The sequence below is a fragment of the Borostomias antarcticus genome (assembly GCF_949987555.1).
Source record: "Borostomias antarcticus genome assembly, chromosome: 29".
NCBI lineage: Eukaryota > Metazoa > Chordata > Actinopteri > Stomiiformes > Stomiidae > Borostomias > Borostomias antarcticus.
In genome coordinates, this window is record NC_140262.1 from 2,012,047 (window position 1) to 2,032,628 (window position 20,582).

Here is a 20,582-nt window from a genome sequence, read left to right on the forward strand (position 1 = left end):
TCTCCAGACGGTCGACAATGGTGCGTAATAGTTTGTTCCCAAAATGTGGAAAGAAACCCAAGTTCACTAGTCCAGTCTCCGCGGATCCGTCCTACGTTGGCACGACATGAACAATTTACAGAATGGGATACAGTATCACACAGCGGCTGGTTGGAACGGGGTCCTGTCGATGAAGAAGACGTTCAAATACCAGGGTATGGTTGTTGCTTCTGTTTTATTCAAGTTTTAATAAAATGCGCTTGTAGAAACTTTTTATTTTGGCGATGCTCTCACGCTGGAGTCATCCTGCAACAGCATCAGAAAAAAAATCTTCGGGACACTGCTGAATCGACCACTTCTGGCAAGGCGCTCCGGATCCAAAAGACAAATAAACGAAAAAATGATTACCATGGAGGTGTTCCCGGACACAGGAGAGGTTGATGAGGGGCCTTTAGCGTCTTGCAGAATGGATGGAAGCATACAAAACTCAGCCCTCTATCCCCGAGGACTGGAGCCTATCCCGGGAGCCAAAACTCTCCACCCAGGGGATCCTCGCTGTCAGAGAGTGACGCGGGGTGGGCGTGGCTATGCCCATACATGGAGCGGTGACATCCCCGGTCCCTCGCAGCTTCATTCTGGAGCTGCCTGCTGCAACCTGAGAGCGCGAGTCGGGGCTCCACTTTTTCCTTCAGTGTGGGAAGATTTTTCCCCTCAAATGCACATCCTGTCAAATTGTTATTCAGTAACAACGCCAAGCCCTTGTGGACAAAACCTATAGGCTACTAGCTGTCCTTTACAATATTAGGCTACTAAAATGAAGATGCATGCATGCATCTTCTGAACATTTAGCCTACTTAAATTTAATTTACAAATGTCCCCTCTACAAACAGAGAGACATTACACGAGTGGTATAGGCTAAATGGACAGGTTATAAGAACAATCCTAGCCGTTCTATCAAAACAGCAACATGAACAACGAGGAGTCCGTTGTGCTTTTTGGCTTCGTTTTTGAGTTTAAGATCAAATCAGTACATTCTGACAACCGTTTAGATCTCAGGGTCATTCCAAGTCAGTCATCTCAGCCTGCATATGCTATAGGCTACACATCACGCTGCCTGCAAACTACATTGACTCTTACTGACAGTGACATGCATGTCGGTTAATGCATTGAGGTGTGAGAGCTGTATTCTCAGTATTTGCATGAGACTCATATTGATTCTCTGCACTGCCTCGGCTCTCTGTCATTCCCTCAAAAATAAGCATGCAACATTGTGCGTTAGTGCAATTCAGCTCACAAGCTGTCTGCAACATTTGCAGTTCAATACATGTGATTTAATTTGATTCAGTGTGGAAGCATTTGATCTGAGCAAGACAAGTGAGGGGGAGTCCCGGGGCGCTGCGCCCAACCTCTCATCATATGAGGAACACATAGTTCTCTTTTATGATACAGAATTAATCTGAAGGACACTAATATCACTGTAATATCCGCGCGCCCGTCTTCAAGGCACAGCTACGCTTTCTTGTTGTCAGTCTTTATATATGTTAATATTTTAATTAATCGGCGAAAATCGAAGTCCAATGTGCGCGTTATCAAGGGAGCGCTCTGCCGCCCAGCGCACCGAGGGGAGGGATGGAGGGACCGAGAGAGGAAGAGAGGAAGAGATGTGGTTTTTGCACTGCAATCTGTTTCCTGGTGTGGGGGGGTTAATGACTACAGCCAAACATAAGTGAATTATCAAAGATGTAGCTCTGCATCGTCTCTAAATCCATTCCTCCACGCTCGTCTAATTGAAAACGTAAGTATAATAACATTGCATTTTGTGACCATTTTAGAGTTGTATGATTATTTTTTGTTTTATTAAGCTATTTTAACGCGTTATTATTTATCGGAGTATGTATTTAATTGGTGCACCGCGGCAAATTACGTGTAAATCAATATTGGCTCGATAAATGGATGTGTCGTCTAACCATGTCATCAAACTGCATGTGGAATTTAAACTAAAGCATTTTCTCGCTCTCTCTGATCCATTCATTTTAGTTGTGCGAAATTACATCTCTCTATAATTGTCACTCATGAATATGTCTTAGAAAATGCTAAAAGCAACTTACTACTGCATTTCGAAATGCAAACTACACACCAAAGCGATTGCAATCTGATTACCAAATTAGGGGTTTTAGTGCAAATCCGGTTAAAACTGACACCGCTGGCTGGAGGGGGGGTAGTTCAACAACCCCATCACGTAGGTAACGATCCCGTCCTAAAAGGAGTTTTAAACCTTATTTGACAACAAATGCAGCTGCCCCTCTATTTTGGAGGATATTAGGCGAAAATGAATGCAAATCTGTGCTCAGCAGCCAGATGGTCAGAAATGGAGGAATCAGCTGCTCGTCACGACGGGCGCAGCACCACTGCCGTCTACGCCACCAGAACTACATTTATCAACATACTTAAATCACATAAACGTGCATATTATTGTAATGCATTAGTCTACTGTCATGTCACGAGTTTCACTTAATTTATGACTGTTACATGTCGTGATTTTGTGCTGCACACGGAGTGGAATCATCCATAGCCAACCACTCACACAGTTGATAGGGAAATCACTCTCCTGACAAACCTTGTAGGCTTAGCCTACAGGCTCAAATATCACCCCGGTTGACTAAAATAATGTAAATAATGCACTTAATATATTCAATTATTAACAAGAATAATATCAACAATATAACAATACAAATTATAGCCTAATAATAGCCTATGTAGCCTATTACAACGTAATAGGCTGTTATATAAGGCTATTAAGAGTAGCCTAGTAGTAGCATCAACAGCATTAGCAATAATATTAATAATGTGCTTCTAATAGGCTATATAACAAAACGTATACATACAAATTTCAAAACCAAATATTAAACGCTACGCATTTTGTTTAATGTTAGACGCTGTTTGCAGAAGTGTGCTGACTGGAGCGGGACAATAGCAGAGTTGGCCATGCAGAAGGTGTGTGGGTTTGAATAAGATTTGCTTGGTGTTGCCAAGAAGACCTCCCGAAGAAACGGCCCGCCTCCTTATTGTGTGTGAAGTGTTCCTTTTGTGCGAATTTACGGGGTGAGGCTTCAATGATCCCCCGCAAATTTGCATTTAAATAGCGACATCAACCGATTCGCGTGCCACACACCAGTGGGTTCCCCAGATGTCAAGGCAAAGTCAGTCAGATGGCCGCAGCCCAGCTGTCCTCCCCACATCATACCAGCGATGTGCGCACACACACACACGCACGCACGCACGCACACACACACACACACACACACACACACACACACACACACACACACACACACACACACACACACACAACACCACACACGCACACACACACGCACAGACGCACACACACACACACACACACACGCACACACACACACACACGCACACACACACACAAACACCACACACACACAGACGCACACACACGTCCAATTTTCATCTCCGATCGGTGTATCAGTCGCGTGGTTCTAACGGTGTTATGGCAGACCGGGCTGACTGACACCACGAAAGGGACAGAGAGACATGAGTGGGGGAGAGGACACGACGTGGGCGAAGTGATTTCTAGTTCGCCAATATAATGACCATATGCATATATAGGCTTATTGTTCTCAACATGGCATATAGGCTACATAGGCCTATATTTACAAACCTTTGGACGTGGAAGGGCTGAGAGTTTGAGCTCCTATAAATTGGGCCTAGATAAATGATTGACAGCCACGTCTCCGAATGTGAATTTGAATACGGGACTGTTCCAATTGAGACATTATAATAGTGTTTTATCTCATGACATTTCTGTCAATAGCACGTGCGTCTGAAAGATGTGATCTGGGGTTGGAGATGGATCTCAAGTTCAGCTCATATCAACTTGAAATAAAAGGCGTCAGATCCTGCGGGATTTCAAAAGCCGTAAAGCGAAGCATCACCGAATTGTGATTTTATACAATAGTTTAGAAATGCGTTCAAGTGCATGGATGCTTAAGAGACAGATGAAAATAGCCCAGTTCAACCAAAATATTAATCTCCTTCGCAATGGACTTTTTTCAGCCTAACAAGAGAGAGAAAGCGTGATAGAGAGAGAGAGAGAGAGAGATGGAGAGAGAGAAAGAGAGAGACACGGTGTGTGTGTTTGTGCTTCTGTGCATGTGATAGCCTAATCATCAACTAGGCCTACGTCAATCTGACTACCCTCGCATCAAAGACAGTGAATCAGTCTTGGTCTCCTCCACGCCCTGCACGTCAGATCATAATAAATGACACCGTTAATTGTTAGATTGCACATTAAGTTGAAACATCCGCTCACTGTCACGTGCCATGTGTCATTTACAATCCACTTTCAAAATTATAGGCCATTTGGATTAAAGCTTTGTAATGTTTTAGAGACATAAATTAGATGCCATCGTACCAATATGCTCCAGCTATTTTTTCTGTTCAACTAATTTGATAACTGAACCTATAGATCATTTCACATTCAGCGGTCCTTTTTATTATTATTAATTAGATTTTTTATAAATAGGCCTTCTCGGGAAAAGACTGGAGATGTGGGTACACGGCAATACAGGCTAATTTACCAACATGGAAATATAGCCTACGAGAACCCTTTAAATAATCGAATAGCCTACATCTTAATTTGATTGATAATGCTGAAACCACAGTTCAAACATTGGCCCGTTTAGTAAGTAGCCTATGGCCTTATAATAAAGTACAGGAGAAGATTATTGTGTTGATGGAACATGGGTGGATTTGGGAAAGAGACCCGGCATCTGTAACCTTGGTCCCCAGCGCGGACAGAGCCTCGACATCTGATAAAGAGCGCCTCCTTCTGGCAGGTTTCAGTATCACTCCCGTTCGGTCTATCATCAACTTCGACGCGTCTGTCTTTGATTGCAGCGTGGAGTCGCCCAGCGTGTGGGCTCTCCCTGAAATTAAGAAGATACTAGGTCATACAGGTCAAGCTTTAGAGCCAATTCAAAATAACAGTGTTTAATCTATCTAATGTTTAGGCCCTCCCACAACGGAGAGTTTTACATATCATTCATTCCACAATGAAAGGTTATTTGGGATGGGGTTATTTTGTTCAACTGGTCTATAGCTTTCACATCAGTTCCATTCGACCTTTGAGTTTTCCCTATCAATTATATTGTTCGTATTTACACTCTACGCTGCTATTGTTTAAAAGGCCTGTTAAATGGTGGTGTAGCGAAGTCAATGTGCGTGCCATGCCATAGACTAATTTTGATAAGCAGTAATTATCTTAGAAAACTATAAACGTCCAGCTGTGAAGGATAGATCCATTTCGCATGTTCCAGAGGAAAGCGCGAGCTGGGGGCGGCATCATTAGGAATAGGGTTCGATTAGGTAATTCCAGATATTGTAATTGGCTTTAATTAAACATGCATCGCGCTAATTAACTGAATTTTTAACTGCTGGGACATTGATGTCAGATTTCATATCGTCCAGATGTCCTACAAATCAGCGTTTAATTAAAAGTGCAGGAACATTTCTCGAAAACAGAATTTGAACGTTATATTTGAGTGCCCTATTTAAGAATAGGCTATATTATTAGCTGCACCAATTAAGTTAAAATACAAAGCAAGTGTAGCCAGGCCTATTGACCTAACAGCTGCCGATGCCAATAACCTTTAACAGCGGGACTGCACCAAATGTTTTTCACTGCTCCGTCGATCATACAACTTTTGTCCATGATGCAATAACAATACGTCAGTGGTTATTTCATGAATCGTGTTTTATCTATTAAGCTAATGTTGACAATTGATGAATTGTTGAAAAAGCCTAGATTTAACCGACTGCCTATAAAGGGTTATAGTCTCGTCCATAATGACAATGTATTGGTATTAAGCAGTAGAAATAAAATATAATGGACAGGAAAAAAATGTATAAAAATGCCTTTTATATTAAAACCATTGGACATGTGATATAGTGAGTTATGTCAAGGGCTCGGGTTGCCAGATAATTTGCATTTTCATTCTGTTGCTAAAATGAAGAGAGAGGGAGAGAGAGAGAGAAGAGAGAGAGAGAGAGAGAGAGAGAGAGAGAGAGAGTGTGTGTGTGTGTGTGTGTGTGTGTGTGCGTGTGTGTGTGTGTGTGTGTGTGTGTGTGTGTGTGTGTGTGTGTGTGTGTGTGTGTGTGTGTGTGTGTGTGTGTGCGGTGAGCCCGCAGCACTGCCCCGGGCGATACTGATAGAGAAGGAGGAAAAAATGAATAAAGAAACGGAGCTATTCTAGACAATTAACATATAAAACACCTACTGGAAATCAAGACGGAATACGGAGAGTGCGGGTCAGCCGTTCATCTTCGACCAAATAAAGAAGACTAGTGTCGATGTGTCATTGAATAAAAGTTTACCTAAAGTAATTAAAGATTCGTGCACCTGCTCGCTAAATCATCCGAGGTGGCAGGAGCCTATAATAGGTTTTAGGTTCATGGGCAAGATGAAGATGGGAGGTGTGACAACATTTATCGGCCTAACCTACTTTTTGAATTAAACTAAAAACCTCGTCTTGTGATGATTTGATTAATTGTTTCTTTTTTAAACTGAAGGAATTGGCTCCAGTTTGGGGAAGTAAGGTTGGGATCGAGGGCAAGGGGAGAGGAGAGCCCGCAGCTATCCCACTGACCGTGTGTGTGTCCTGTACCCGGCTTCCCGGCCTCATTCGTCCGCCAGAGAAATGCCATTCACGGTGACATTGCCCCACCTACCGTCCATAATGTAAAACAGCACAAGGTATATCACGAGGTCCTATCTGGTGGTTTAGGTTAAAATCTGAAGATTATAAAAATTAGGCTAGTTAATAATGGCCTAGACTAGCCTAGTAGGCCTATAAGTAAAGATTGAAATAGCTAATTTCTGATTACATCCTGACATTATCATCATGATGAACTGTAGTCTTAAGTTTTCCATCGATCAGAAATGTCTGTCTTATTCTTTACTCATACCCTGAATAATGCCCAATGCACAATACGCACTTGAAATGGAATCAGGCGCATCCTTATAGGATCTGAGGGTTTCAGGCAAGGATGCTTTTTTGACTAGGATACATACTTTCAACCAGTCCTCTCAAAATAATGTCAAATATTAGTAGCCTATTCATCTGGCATCCAAGGCTGATTTTGGGGGTAGTTTAGGCCATGTTTGTCCTGATCCAATCTGTGAACATGCTGTGACCTTGGGGAGAGTTCCCCTTGGTAAGGTACAGCAGGATGTAGGCTATGTATAACTAAATAACCATTAAAAGTATTACTTCTCTGGGCACTTCTGGCTTCAAACCTGATAAGAGCTATGAGGCCTTTACATATCTGTGTTCTGATGCCTGGTGTCTGAATGCGGTCTATAGAACCTGCTCCACTCATTAACCACTTGAAGTTGTCATTTCGGACCTAAAAGGGGAGAATGCGCATACCCAGGCCTACTTCTTAAAACACACTTTTCTACCTCCATGTTTGGTCGTGGCTATTTGGAGACCTATGACATCAACCTATCTGACAGGCCTACAAATACGAACCATTTTGCTAATCTGTCTGTTCCTACAAGAAGGTAAGTCGTTGTGAAGTTGTTGGGTTTTTTTTGGGGGGGGGGTCAGAAACATGGTTAGTATAAACGATATACTCAAACATTCAGTAGCTCGCCTTAACCTTGTTTCATGGGACAACTTTTCAGTTGACACAAGTGATTTCTTATTGGGTCTGAGCTCTTCATAAAAAAAACAATTAAACTATTCAAAACTATAATATAAATGTATCACCCAGATATAATTGCAATTATGAATCCTCCATGTGTTGCCTGTGATGTGTCAGTGACTGAGAGAATGAAGCCAAACCGCTATCCAGCTGTGTAAATGGGCCATCATGGTCTTAGGAGCCACGCGCCCACACACACACCTTAGTCAGACAGATAGTTAGAAGGCTTCTTTCAGCTAACACAACACAGAGCAGGTACAACATCAGCCAATCAACAACACAGAGCAGGTACAACATCAGCCAATCACAATGTGTGAAGGCTATTCTGTGAAACAGACAGATAGATAGAGAGAGAGAGAGAGAGAGAGAGAGAGATACAGAGAGAGAGAGAGATACAGAGAGAGAGAGAGATACAGAGAGAGAGATAGAGAGAGAGAGAGATACAGAGAGAGAGAGAGAGAGAGAGATACAGAGAGAGAAAGAGAGAGATACAGAGAGAGAGAGAGATACAGAGAGAGAGAGAGAGAGAGAGATACAGAGAGAGAAAGAGAGAGATACAGAGAGAGAGAGAGATACAGAGAGAGAGAGATACAGAGAGAGAGATACAGAGAGAGAGAGATACAGAGAGAGAGATACAGAGAGAGAGAGAGAGATACAGAGAGATAGATACAGAGAGAGAGAGATACAGAGAGAGAGAGAGATACAGAGAGAGAGAGGACCGGAGAGCAGGAGAACATGTTATGCTGCATCTATAAATACTAGTGTACCCGCGGGTGTGAGCGTCATGGCTGGGTGGCTGGGGAGCTGCGGCCCAGGAAGAGGACACACATCTGAATTAAACTGTTGGATCCGACGCGTGAGATCAACAGCCTCGCTCCTCATTTACACGCTCGCTCCCTTCATTGTGTCAGTGTACGGACGTGTGTGAACGAGAGAGAGAGAGAGTATGTGTGAATAAGTGTGTGTTTGAGAGTGTGAGTGTGTGTGTGTGTGTGTGTGAGAGAGAGAGAGAGAGAGAGAGAGAGGGAGAGTGAGTGAGAGAGCAAGAGGGAGTGAGAGAGCTAGTGTTAATGTGTGTGAGATGGAGATTCTGGCCCGGGATGATGGGTACACAGGTACACCTGTACTTGTTGACAGATGTGAAAACGAACAGTCAGTATTATAGTAAACAAAGTTGACGTGCCAACTCGCCCCACTTCATGTTCAGGGGTGTGTGTGTGTGTGTGTGTGAGATCTGTTCCTCGGACAAATCTCAGCATGAGTAAACTGGTGGAGTACTAGTAGGATCTTTATAGTCTAACATTGGAACTAGACTCATCTGTTCGGTGGCAGGAGACAGAAGCGGGATTCATGGTGAACTCTAAACCACAATGATCGCAGTGGAATGCAGGTTGATAATTTGCCATGTTTAGCCTATAAGGGTGAATGAGAACTGATTAGTATGGCTTCGTAATTGTCATATCTATCTACATTAAAGGCTAAACTGTATTTTATCTTGTGCTTTTTAGGGTAATTAACATTTGACTCGATACATCTCGTGCAGTAGCTCAATTCAGCTCATCTGAAATGTGCTGCATTTCCAGGGAGCAACATCTGACCTTTAAACACAGCATCGGACTCCAGCATCGGAGCCTTTGTGCCAGGTCCTTTGTCCTGCGTCTGTAGAGCCTTGCCGGCGAGGGGGACTGCTTTAGCGGGCGGACCAGTGAGGTCTCCACGGGTATAGGGTTGCCATAGGACACAATGGTCGGCGGTTCGTCTTGCATTTCGCGACTGTAACTTTAACTGCAACATGGTGGATCAAAGAGTCATTGACAAAGTAGGTGGAAATGCCGAAGGAGCCAGAGAGCTGGTTAAAGACACATTCATGAACGAGAGAGAGAGAGAGAGAGAGAGAGAGAAAGAGAGACCCACACACTGTTTATAAAGTGGAGGGAACTAAACGGTCACCTCTCCCAATGTTCTGATTCCAGAATGATTTACTGAATTGTAAAGAAGCAGTATGTTCAGTTAGCTATGATGGGGGATGAGAGAGAGAGAGAGAGAGAGAGAGAGAGAGAGAGAGATAGAGAGATAGAGAGAGAGAGAGAAAGAGAGAAAGAGAGAAATAGACACACACACACACACACACACACTGTTTATAAAGTGAAGGGAACTAAACCTGTCACCTCTCTCAATGTTCTGATTCCAGAATGATTTACTGAATTCTAAAGAAGCAGTATGTTCAGTTAGCTATGATGGGGGATGAGCGAGAGAGAGATAGAGAGATAGAGAGAGAGAAATAGAGAGAGAGAGAGAGAGAGAGAGAAATATACACACACACACACTGTTTATAAAGTGTAGGGAACTAAACCTGTCACCTCTCTCAATGTTCTGATTCCAGAATGATTTACTGAATTCTAAAGAAATGGTTTGTTCAGTTAGCTATGAGTTGGGGAGGGAGGAGAAGGAGAGAGAGAGAGAGAGAGAGAGAGAGGGAGGGAGAGAGAGAGAGAGGGAGAGAGAGAGAGAGAGGGAGAGAGAGAGAGAGAGAGAGAGAGAGAGAGGGCAGCAGGATCGTTTCCTCGCCGAGCTGATGGCAGCAGAAACAGTCAAGTGGAGTTTTTCCCCAGCGCTGCTCCCTGACCCGCCGTTCCTCTGCAGAAAAACCATTACAGCCGGCCGGCTCCCCCAGGACAGACGCGGCAACTCTGCCACTTATGAAAATGTCAGGCTGGGCTGCGGCTCGCTCCGGCTACTGACGGAGGAAGAGGAGGGAGACATATATGGGGGAGGGGGGGATGGGGGGTTAAAAAGGTAACATCAAAATAAACAGATGTGCACTTGTCCAACCTCCCCCCCCCCCCCCCCCCCCCGCCCCCGAGGAAATCAAAAATAATTCACAGCCATAACCCCCCCTATAAAACGCTCTGTCAGAGTTGGTCAGTGTGACCCCCCCCCCCCCTCTCTTCTCCCTCTCTCCTATCATTACTTGCTTTATGAAGGGGTCTTCTGGGGGGTGGGGGGGGCTCATCTCTCCATATGAGGTCGGGGGCGGATCCCCCTGCCTTTATTAGTATCTAAGCTCTTTACACTTGTAGCATATTGCAGCAGGTTACTCTCCTTAAGCTTTATTGTCTGACATTATTGAAAAGCGAGGCCCGCGCCCGGGTCCCTGAAGTTAGGATTAGACTGAGAACACACTCATCTCTGCTGCTGCGCACTCGGTGTGTGCTTGGCTGCTCTGGCATGGCAGGCAGAAGTAATAAACCTAAATCCATCTCGGTTGACTCCAACTTTAGCCCTCCTTCCAGGCCCCTGCGCCTCCTGTGTCTGTTGAGCTGGAGAATAAGAGATGAAAATGTTTGAAATTTGTCATTTGGCGCGTGGGAAGGCAACACGTATACGGACACCTGCAGCTGTCTGGGAACATGGTCATTTCCTGTGCAAGCTACCAAAACTCAAATCTGCAAGATGGGGAAAAACCCACCCAAGACATTAGCTAGGGTCAGGCTTGTGTGTGTGTGTTAAGGTATAACTTCTACTGATGAAGCTGGCTACTAAGGATGTGTAGTATAGATTCAATAAAGCCAGCCTGCTCTACATGACCAGTAGTCATATGTTACAATACAGATGTTATAATACATGTGTTGGCCTTAACAAGGACAAGGATAAGCCGAATGCCTGTGTGTATTATGCAACCGTGCACACCTTGCCTTGGGGAGCTCAATATCGTCTATAATGTGGTGTCTAGCGCCCTCTGTTGTCTGTTCAGGGAATGACAGGTGACAGTCTGCTCACCTCTGATCAGGGTTAGGTTTCCCAAAGCCATTGTAAACTAGTTATTTGTCTCTGTAGCTGACCTACTCATGCATCTCAAACAACTTCAGTTAACAAATGCCATTGGGTGTCAAATGTTGATTGTCACTCCCTGGTAGTTGTGGGGTTTAGTTGGAGGAGAAGAATATTGTCACTTGTGCTTTGGAAAGTCCAGCCCTCCAGATCTGAAGGTTATGGAAACAGCAACACACATGAAACAGTCAAACATCCTTTATTCAAAATCGGCTTCAAAGACATTTCATATACAGTACTAAAAATAAACTGACATGGAGTCATACCATCTGTCTAAACAGTGTCAGCTGTTGATGGTTCTGGGCCATAGAATTAAAGTAATAAAGCCTTTATTCTATAGTCCTGGCATCGCCCACTGCTAGGTTAGAGAAACACTGGAATTCAAGTGAAACAAGGACCAACACCAAATCTACTGGCAGGAAGAAAATCACTGGCACAATCAAAGTGAACTGGAATTATAGATATCAAGTGTAGGCAAACCTATTTAAACATAACAATACTCTGGAAACAAGTCAATAAGCACACATGCATGAGAACAGAACTGTACCCAGATAAAACCATACATTCTCAGGTCCAGCTGTCCTAACGTCAGGGTCAAGTCTGAGAAGGCTACCCTTTCATGTCTCACACATCTGCTGGGGAAAGATCAAGAAATATGAGTGGACCACAACTACATTTCAAATAGATTCAACTATGTTTAACATAAAGATTGGACATTGGTCTGAAAAATCTCAGTTATTCCGCATACAGTTCCATGGATATAGTGCATTTCTGATCAGCGCTTCATTTGGCCATAATGAATATGAATGATTTCCTGAAATTCAGGGTCATTGTCTTACATTCAGTCAATTCAAGAAAAATATAAAATGTTTCTTTCACAAAAAAATATGTTTTGTGTACAGGTTAATCATTTTTTCACACAAAAAGTTACAATTTGTTACAATTATTGAGTGTCAGCAGAAACATACAATTTCCTAAAAGATAACATTTTATTTCATGTGAGATTTCTTTCGGCTTTCAAATTTGTCTTGATACTGGAATGAGAGGTACTAATGTACTTGTAGTAGGCCTATTCGTTCAGAATAGGTTTCCGTAGGAAACATTCATACCAGTGTTAATTACATAGTTCTAACAGAACGGAGGCTTCTTCCCAGTGGTGGATGCATTGTTAGTGGTATCTGCATTGCCCGTCTAGCTTCATGAAGTAGCATACTTCCCTTTAGGTCTTATTTTCTCCCTGTGTGTGTATGTGTGTGTGTATGTGTGTATAAACATGTGTAATAGAAGCGCTGTAGCACTACAGTCCTGGTGGTTTGTGATACAGTACTCATGGTTAATAAACAAGGCTTTTCAAGGCATCCTGTGGTAAACTACAAACATGGCTTCCTCCTCTTCCTCTTCGGTATCCTCAGCCCTCCCTCTTCCTCCTGAGGGATCCATGTCCATCCACACTATATGTCCTCTTTCCTGCTTCCATTTTTCCCTCTATCCTCTGCAGCGGTCGGCCCAGCTGGTCAGTATCCCATAATATGGTTGATGTGACCCTAAAAGAGAATGCCAGCGATCATGAGACACAAACTGCTGTCGCTCTCCCTCCCTCTTTCTCACACACACACTCTCTCTCACACACACACACACACACACACACACACACACACACACACACACACACACACACACACACACACACACACACACACAATTAAGCATGTATATCCTTGTGGGGTCCCTAAATCTAACCATAAAATGTAAACCTAGCCCTAAACATAACCTTTCACCCCTAACTCTAATCTTAACTCTAAACTTAACCCTATAACCCCAGAAAAGCCCTAAACATAAAACTTAAACCTAACCCTAAACATAACATTTGACCCTTAACCCTAATTGTAGCCCAAGCCCTAAACCCCAACCTTTGACTCTCAAATCAACAAAATGGCCCCGGAAGGACATTTTATTTCTAGTTTCACTATCCTTGTGGGGATATATGGGCCCCATAAGGGTAGTTTTACAAGCACACACACACACACACACACACACACACACACACAGAGGTTTAATGTGGATTTTGAAAGACGTGGTTGCGAGAGACTCACCGGTTCTCCTGCCATACAGCGTGCACAGCACTTTGTTGGAGATCTGGTCTGGACATACACCTGCTGAACACAACACAGAGGGTCTCATCTACCACAACTCACCCTAAAATCATACACCTGCTGAACACAACACAGAGGGTCTCATCTACCACAACTCACCCTAAAATCATACACCTGCTGAACACAACACAGAGGGTCTCATCTACCACAACTCACCCTAAAATCATACAGCTGGTTTGTAGGCTCACTATTGTAGGGGCTCTGGAGTGCTATTTCTATGGAGAGGTAAGTATCCGAGACACATTACGAAATGAGGTCAGCCACATCCTCCTTAGTACAACAGTACAAGTGGCCCAACTGTTGCATCCCCTGGACTCTGGCAACAGTGACAAAAACAGCCATAAAACAGCTGTGATAAGACTGTGCAAGAGAATGATTTCCCATGTACCTCCCCTCCTTCCTTCCTTGACCCAGAAAGATTTATCTAAACCAGAGCATCTCTGTAGAGAGCAGTGAGTCACGAGGTCGAACCGTGGGTTAGGTTTCCCGGAGACATTAAAACAAGTGTAGAACTTGTAGGCCATCTCAATGACATATCTCCACTAATGACTTGTTTTTGTTTAGGCGGCGGACTGACTTTGTCTGTGTTCGGGAAACCGGTCCGTAGAGACTACTCACGCAGTGCTCCAGTTCTCCCCCTTGTCCACTCCACTAAACAGGATCTCAAAGCATAAGAGCTCACGCTTACACCAATCCTATGGTCCTATAGCTCGGTGGGGGAGGTGACATGAGCGCACCGCAGGGAAAGAGGTGGATATCCTGGATGACTTGGAAAGAGGCATGCTGGGAGGAATAGGCTCTGTGCACCAGCTTCACTACTTCCTGAAAGTCACTTGGCTTCTTTATTTCCTGTCCAATATGATTGGATTAAGTGATCAATCAGGTGTGCGCTGGGTGTGCCGCACACCTGATTAATCACTTAATCCAATCATATAGGACAGGAAATAAAGAAGCCAAGTGACTTTCAGGAAGTAGTGGAGCTGGTGCACAGAGCCTATCCCTCTAAACATAAAGGGCCCAGTTAATACAGCCTACCGTGCGGGGGTCTGGATGAGGGCCGTGGCCGTTGGGAGCTCCATGATGCGGTGACCCGGTGTCCCCGGTGTCCCATGTGTCCATAGGGCAGTCCGCCACCGCGCAACCGGTCACCCCGCCGCACGCGCGCTTCTGCAGAGCACCGGACACCGACACGCTGGATGATTAGATGGACAAACACTGGCTGCTAATGCGCATGCGCAAAACGAATTGGCTATCTAGCTGTACACTATAACAATAAAAATAAAAACATTAATAATAGATACACAATCGTTTTTGCTCGATAACGTGATTGATTTATCTAGATAAGTGGGTAGTTGACAGAGCGAAAAACCTGCACACTTGTTTTTGGTAAATAATAGTTTTGGAAAACAAAAGTGGTTCAATGAAGCAGAAACATGAGAGAGAGAGTATGTGTGAATAAGTGTGTGTTTGAGAGTGTGAGTGTGTGTGTGTGTGTGTGTGTGTGTGTGTGTGTGAGAGAGAGAAAGTTAGTTTTTTGTATAATAGTTTTGTAAAACAAAAGTGTTTCTATGAAGCAGAAACACTGTTGGCTGGAAAGCCGCTTGATATTTACCGGCTGGCAGTGGATCCAGTTCCCCAGGTCTCCTTCCAGCCGTCTCTTCCTCTGAAGGGGACTCATACAGTCCATTATTCCCAACTAACCTTAGTGAATTAAGTCTTAAATCTAAGTAGTTCTAGCTACAAAAGTGAGTTGCAGATAATTCAAGCTGTAGCTCGCAAACTCAAATATACAACCAGCCAGTTGGCTTTAGACCCAAGAAACGTAAAGCTAAACAAGAGAGAATTCATTCCAAATTAAAAACGTTTGCAAAATGTCGAATGTATATAATACACACATTAATTACGCGTATCTAGATAGATAGATGTATTTACAGTAGATGTGCTTCCCAATGCACGACCTTGTCCTTCCTCATTGATAACAGAGACGTTTGAAAAACTACTACCCGGTTGCCAGGTTTTACAGTAGTATCCCCCCCATGAAGAGCCCATTCACTCGGTCAAATCGGGGTGAACTAGTTCTGTCTGGCTCATCCAGAAGACGTGAGGTCGGCTATCGACTACACATGCCTGGAAACATGGCGAACTTCGTGGAGGCAACATCTTCGCAGCAGTTTGAAGATTTGCTATCAAAGGCTGGCAAGTATGTAGTTGAATGTCATGCTGTGATAAAGATGATTAATTCACTATAATGTTAACTGCTTCACATCAGAAAGTAAGGTAAGATATCGCGATAGCTGGTTAGTATTGGGCTAGGTGGAGATGCTAGTGCTATAGCAGGTTAGTATTGAGCTAGGAGGAGATGCTAGTGCTATAGCAGGTTAGTATGGGGCTAGGTGGAGATGCTAGTGCTATAGCAGGTTAGTATTGGGCTAGGTGGAGATGCTAGTGCTATAGCAGGTTAGTATTGGGCTAGGTGGAGATGCTAGTGCTATAGCTGGTTAGTATGAGGCTAGGTGGAGATGCTAGTGCTATAGCTGGTTAGTATTGGGCTAGGTGGAGATGCTAGTGCTATAGCAGGTTAGTATGGGGCTAGGTGGAGATGCTAGTGCTATAGCAGGTTAGTATTGGGCTAGGTGGAGATGCTAGTGCTATAGCAGGTTAGTATGGGGCTAGGTGGAGATGCTAGTGCTATAGCAGGTTAGTATGGGGCTAGGTGGAGATGCTAGTGCTATAGCAGGTTAGTATTGGGCTAGGTGGAGATGCTAGTGCTATAGCAGGTTAGTATTGGGCTAGGTGGAGATGCTAGTGCTATAGCAGGTTAGTGTGAGGCTAGGTGGAGATGCTAGTGCTATAGCAGGTTAGTATTGGGCTAGGTGGAGATGCTAGTGCTATAGCAGGTTAGTATTGGGCTAGGTGGAGATGCTAGTGCTATAGCAGGTTAGTATGGGGCTAGGTGGAGATGCTAGTGCTATAGCTGGTTAGTATGGGGCTAGGTGGAGATGCTAGTGCTAGAGGAGCTAACTAAGAGGAGGAGATGTACCAGGTTATGCTAGCTAGCTAACGTTAGTATATACTATGAGTCATAACACGAATTACATAACATTATAACGTTATGTATAATAATGTTAATTAGCTAGCTAGCAAGCTAATATAGGCAAGGCAAGTTTATTTATATAGCACATTTCAGCCACAGGGCAATTCAAGGTGCTTTACATGAGACATTAAAAGCATTAAAACAAAAAGCAAGACATTATAGACATTTAAAACAAAAGGCAGGACAAATTAAAAGCATTAAAACAAAAAGCAAGTCATTATAGACATTTAAAACAAAAAGCAGGACAAATAGAATACAGGAATAAAAGTTACAGTGCAGTATACTGATAAACATAGCTCCTCTTAGAAAGCAGTGGCAAAAAGAAAAGTCTTCAGGCTTGTTTTAAAATACATACATTTAAAATATATGACCAACCGTGGTGAAGTTTCAAAAAGAGAAACACCAACGACAAACGTTATGATTATGTTAAGAACTGACATGGTTATTGGAATAATATAACTGTCGTCTCTAAGTACGAAACATTACCTAGTATAACCTTCCAAACTGAAGTCCTCATTCATCAAGCTAGCTAGGCAGCTAGGCCAACAGTATTGTACATACTAGTATACTAACTAGTATAGTAGTATAGCTAGCCAGCTACAGCTCTATCTACAACACTCAGCTAGTATGCTTAGCTGTGAGTAGCACTCGTGCACCACCATGACAAGTGCACGTGAGATTCCAGTAAAAGGTTTGTGCTCCATCGCCTGCGGTCTGCGAGAATACTGTGTTGCCCTGTGATCCTCTCAGGCATGTTGCTGATCTGTCTTGAATAAGCCACCGCTGACTGTAGGGCACTGTTAGTCCTACGTGTAACGTTACACCCTCCTTCTACTTAATAAAGGTGGTTAAGTACAATGAGATCATACATTGGGCTGGGTGCTGTGTATAGTGTTATGCAGGTGGTTGGATCCAGCCTAATGCTGTAATGCCACAGTCCCGATACAAATGCAATATCTCTTTGTGTGTGTGTGTGTTGTGTGAACAGAGGTCTGTCAGTGGTGCACTTTGAGGCATCATGGGCACCTCAGTGTGGGCAGATGAACGAGGTGATGGCGGAGCTGGCGAAGGAACACACTCACACCACCTTTGTCAAGGTAACAGAGACACCCACATCGTAAGGTTCAACGGGGTTTATTTGTCATACATACATAAAGCAGGGGCCATCTTATACGATGAAATGCTTCACCTGTCATGTTCACTCTGCTGCTGGAAGTGCTACAGAGGCTGATAGTCAGTCAGTCTCTACACGCTTTGCTCCACTATAGACTGAGGACTTTCATTCAGAATTTGTCACTTAAAGTCGGTGGACAAAATGTGTGAGTTTAAAAAAATAACTGCATTGCAGAACCAATCCAAAGTCTTTAGGGCATAGAAAAAAAACCAGCAGGTTGGGCTGACGTGTTCCAGCATTGTGCCTTCACAAGAGCATCATATCAAAGGCACAATGCCGAAACTTGTCAGTCCACTAAAAAAATGTAACCTGAGCCTAAAGTCTTGCACCTTTATTCTTTTTTGAGTGCCGCTATCCCCACCGACCTGGTGTGTGTTTGTTTGTACTTGTTTCTACAAGTATTTGACTGAAGCTGAGCACCCATATCCGAGGACATGCACCTGCTCTACATCTCAATCTTTAGGGCGTTGGTTAGTTCAGGTTTGAACCAGTACAAAGCAGTAGATGTAATCCTGTTACCCGCCTATTTCAACTTAGAGATCTTCAGACGTCCGGAAGGTAGAGAGACCTTCGATTGTGTGGTATCGCGAGACTAGAGAGACTGAGGGAAAATCATCAACAGTGCTTGGATCTTCAGTCACTCACTGACTAGTCTCGCATAACCAGACCTATCAACACACTTCCTTTACGCTGTGTCAGTGTTGGAGAAAGGTCTGTTGGAGTCATTACCATTCAGGGATAGGTGGGGGGTGACGGACGGACATTATATTTCTTTAAACAAGTTACAATCGTCGAGCGGTTGCCAAGTTGTTGTTTATCGTAGTCTATATTGAATCTGATTGGGCGGACGACAGATTTCGCCGCCACTGATTGGGCAGTAATAGACTAATGACGAGGCTTATCCCCAAAACCTACATCCGGTGAGTCAGACTACTCACACTGACTGACTCGCCCTCTTTTTTATTTCTACTCTGTTCTCTTCTACTTTTCCTCCTCTCTCTCTGTCTCCCTCCCTCTACCTCTATCTCTCTTCCTCTCTCCCCCTCTCTCTCTCCCTTCCCGCTCTCTCCTAGTTGGAGGCGGAGTCGGTACCAGAGATATCAGAGAAGTATGAGATCGCCTCTGTTCCCACCTTCCTATTCTTTAAGGTACATGTGTGGAAATAAAACCTTGCACCGCACACGCCGAATACACACACGGACCAAACACTCACCAAACACACACACGCCGAATACACACACGGACCACACACTCACCAAACACACCCACACACCGAACACACACACGGACCAAACACTCACCAAACACACACACACCGAACACACACACGGACCACACACTCACCAAACACACCCACACACCGAACACACACACGGACCACACACTCACCAAACACACGCACACACCGAACACACACACGGACCACACACTCACCAAACACACGCACACACCGAACACACACACGGACCAAACACTCACCAAACACACGCACACACCGAACACACACACGGACCAAACACTCACCAAACACACCCACACAGCGAACACACACACGGACCAAACACTCACCAAACACACCCACACACCGAACACACACACGGACCACACACTCACCAAACACACCCACACACCGAATACACACACGGACCACACACTCACCAAACACACCCACACACCGAATACACACACGGGCCACACACTCACCAAACACACGCACACACCGAATACACACACGGACCAAACACTCACCAAACACACCCACACGCCGAACACACACACGGACCACACACTCACCAAACACACCCACACACCGAATACACACACAGACCACACACTCACCAAACACACCCACACACCGAACACACACACGGACCAAACACTCACCAAACACACCCACACACTAAATACACACACGGACCACACACTCACCAAACACACCCACACACTAAATACACACACGGACCACACACTCCCCAAACACACCCACACACCGAATACACACACGGACCAAACACTCACCAAACACACCGCACACGCCGAACACACACACGGACCAAACACTCACCAAACACACCCACACACCGAACACACACACGGACCAAACACTCACCAAACACACACACACCGAACACACACACGGACCACACACTCACCAAACACACCCACACACCGAACACACACACGGACCAAACACTCACCAAACACACCCACACACCGAACACACACACGGACCAAACACTCACCGAACACACACACGGACCACACACTCACCAAACACACCGCACACACCGAATACACACACGGACCAAACACTCACCAAACACACCCACACACACGGACCACACACTCACCAAACACACGCACACACCGAATACACACACGGACCACACACTCACCAAACACACGCACACACCGAATACACACACGGACCAAACACTCACCAAACACACGCACACACCGAATACACACACGGACCACACACTCACCAAACACACCCACGTTCACGTCGCCATGTCCCTCTCGGCTCTGCCAGAGCGGCCAGAAGGTCGACAGACTGGACGGAGCTCACGCCCCCGAGCTGACGAAGAAGGTGCAGCACCTGTCGGGGGGCGCG

At 44.6% G+C, this 20,582-nt stretch overlaps 1 protein-coding gene across 1 annotated transcript in view; it reads left to right on the forward strand.

Moving 5' to 3' along the window:
- Positions 1 to 15,813: 15,813 nt before the first annotated feature.
- The window catches only part of glrx3 (glutaredoxin 3), a 9,658-nt gene continuing 4,889 nt past the window's right edge, over positions 15,814 to 20,582 (forward strand). Inside the window, exons 1-4 of the mRNA XM_084459702.1 lie at positions 15,814 to 15,900; positions 17,783 to 17,891; positions 19,042 to 19,116; positions 20,502 to 20,582. The exon at positions 20,502 to 20,582 is cut by the window's right edge and continues 127 nt beyond it. Of these exons, the coding sequence (XP_084315828.1) occupies positions 15,824 to 15,900; positions 17,783 to 17,891; positions 19,042 to 19,116; positions 20,502 to 20,582 (342 nt within the window). The 5' untranslated portion in view covers positions 15,814 to 15,823. The remainder of the gene's footprint in view (positions 15,901 to 17,782; positions 17,892 to 19,041; positions 19,117 to 20,501) is intronic.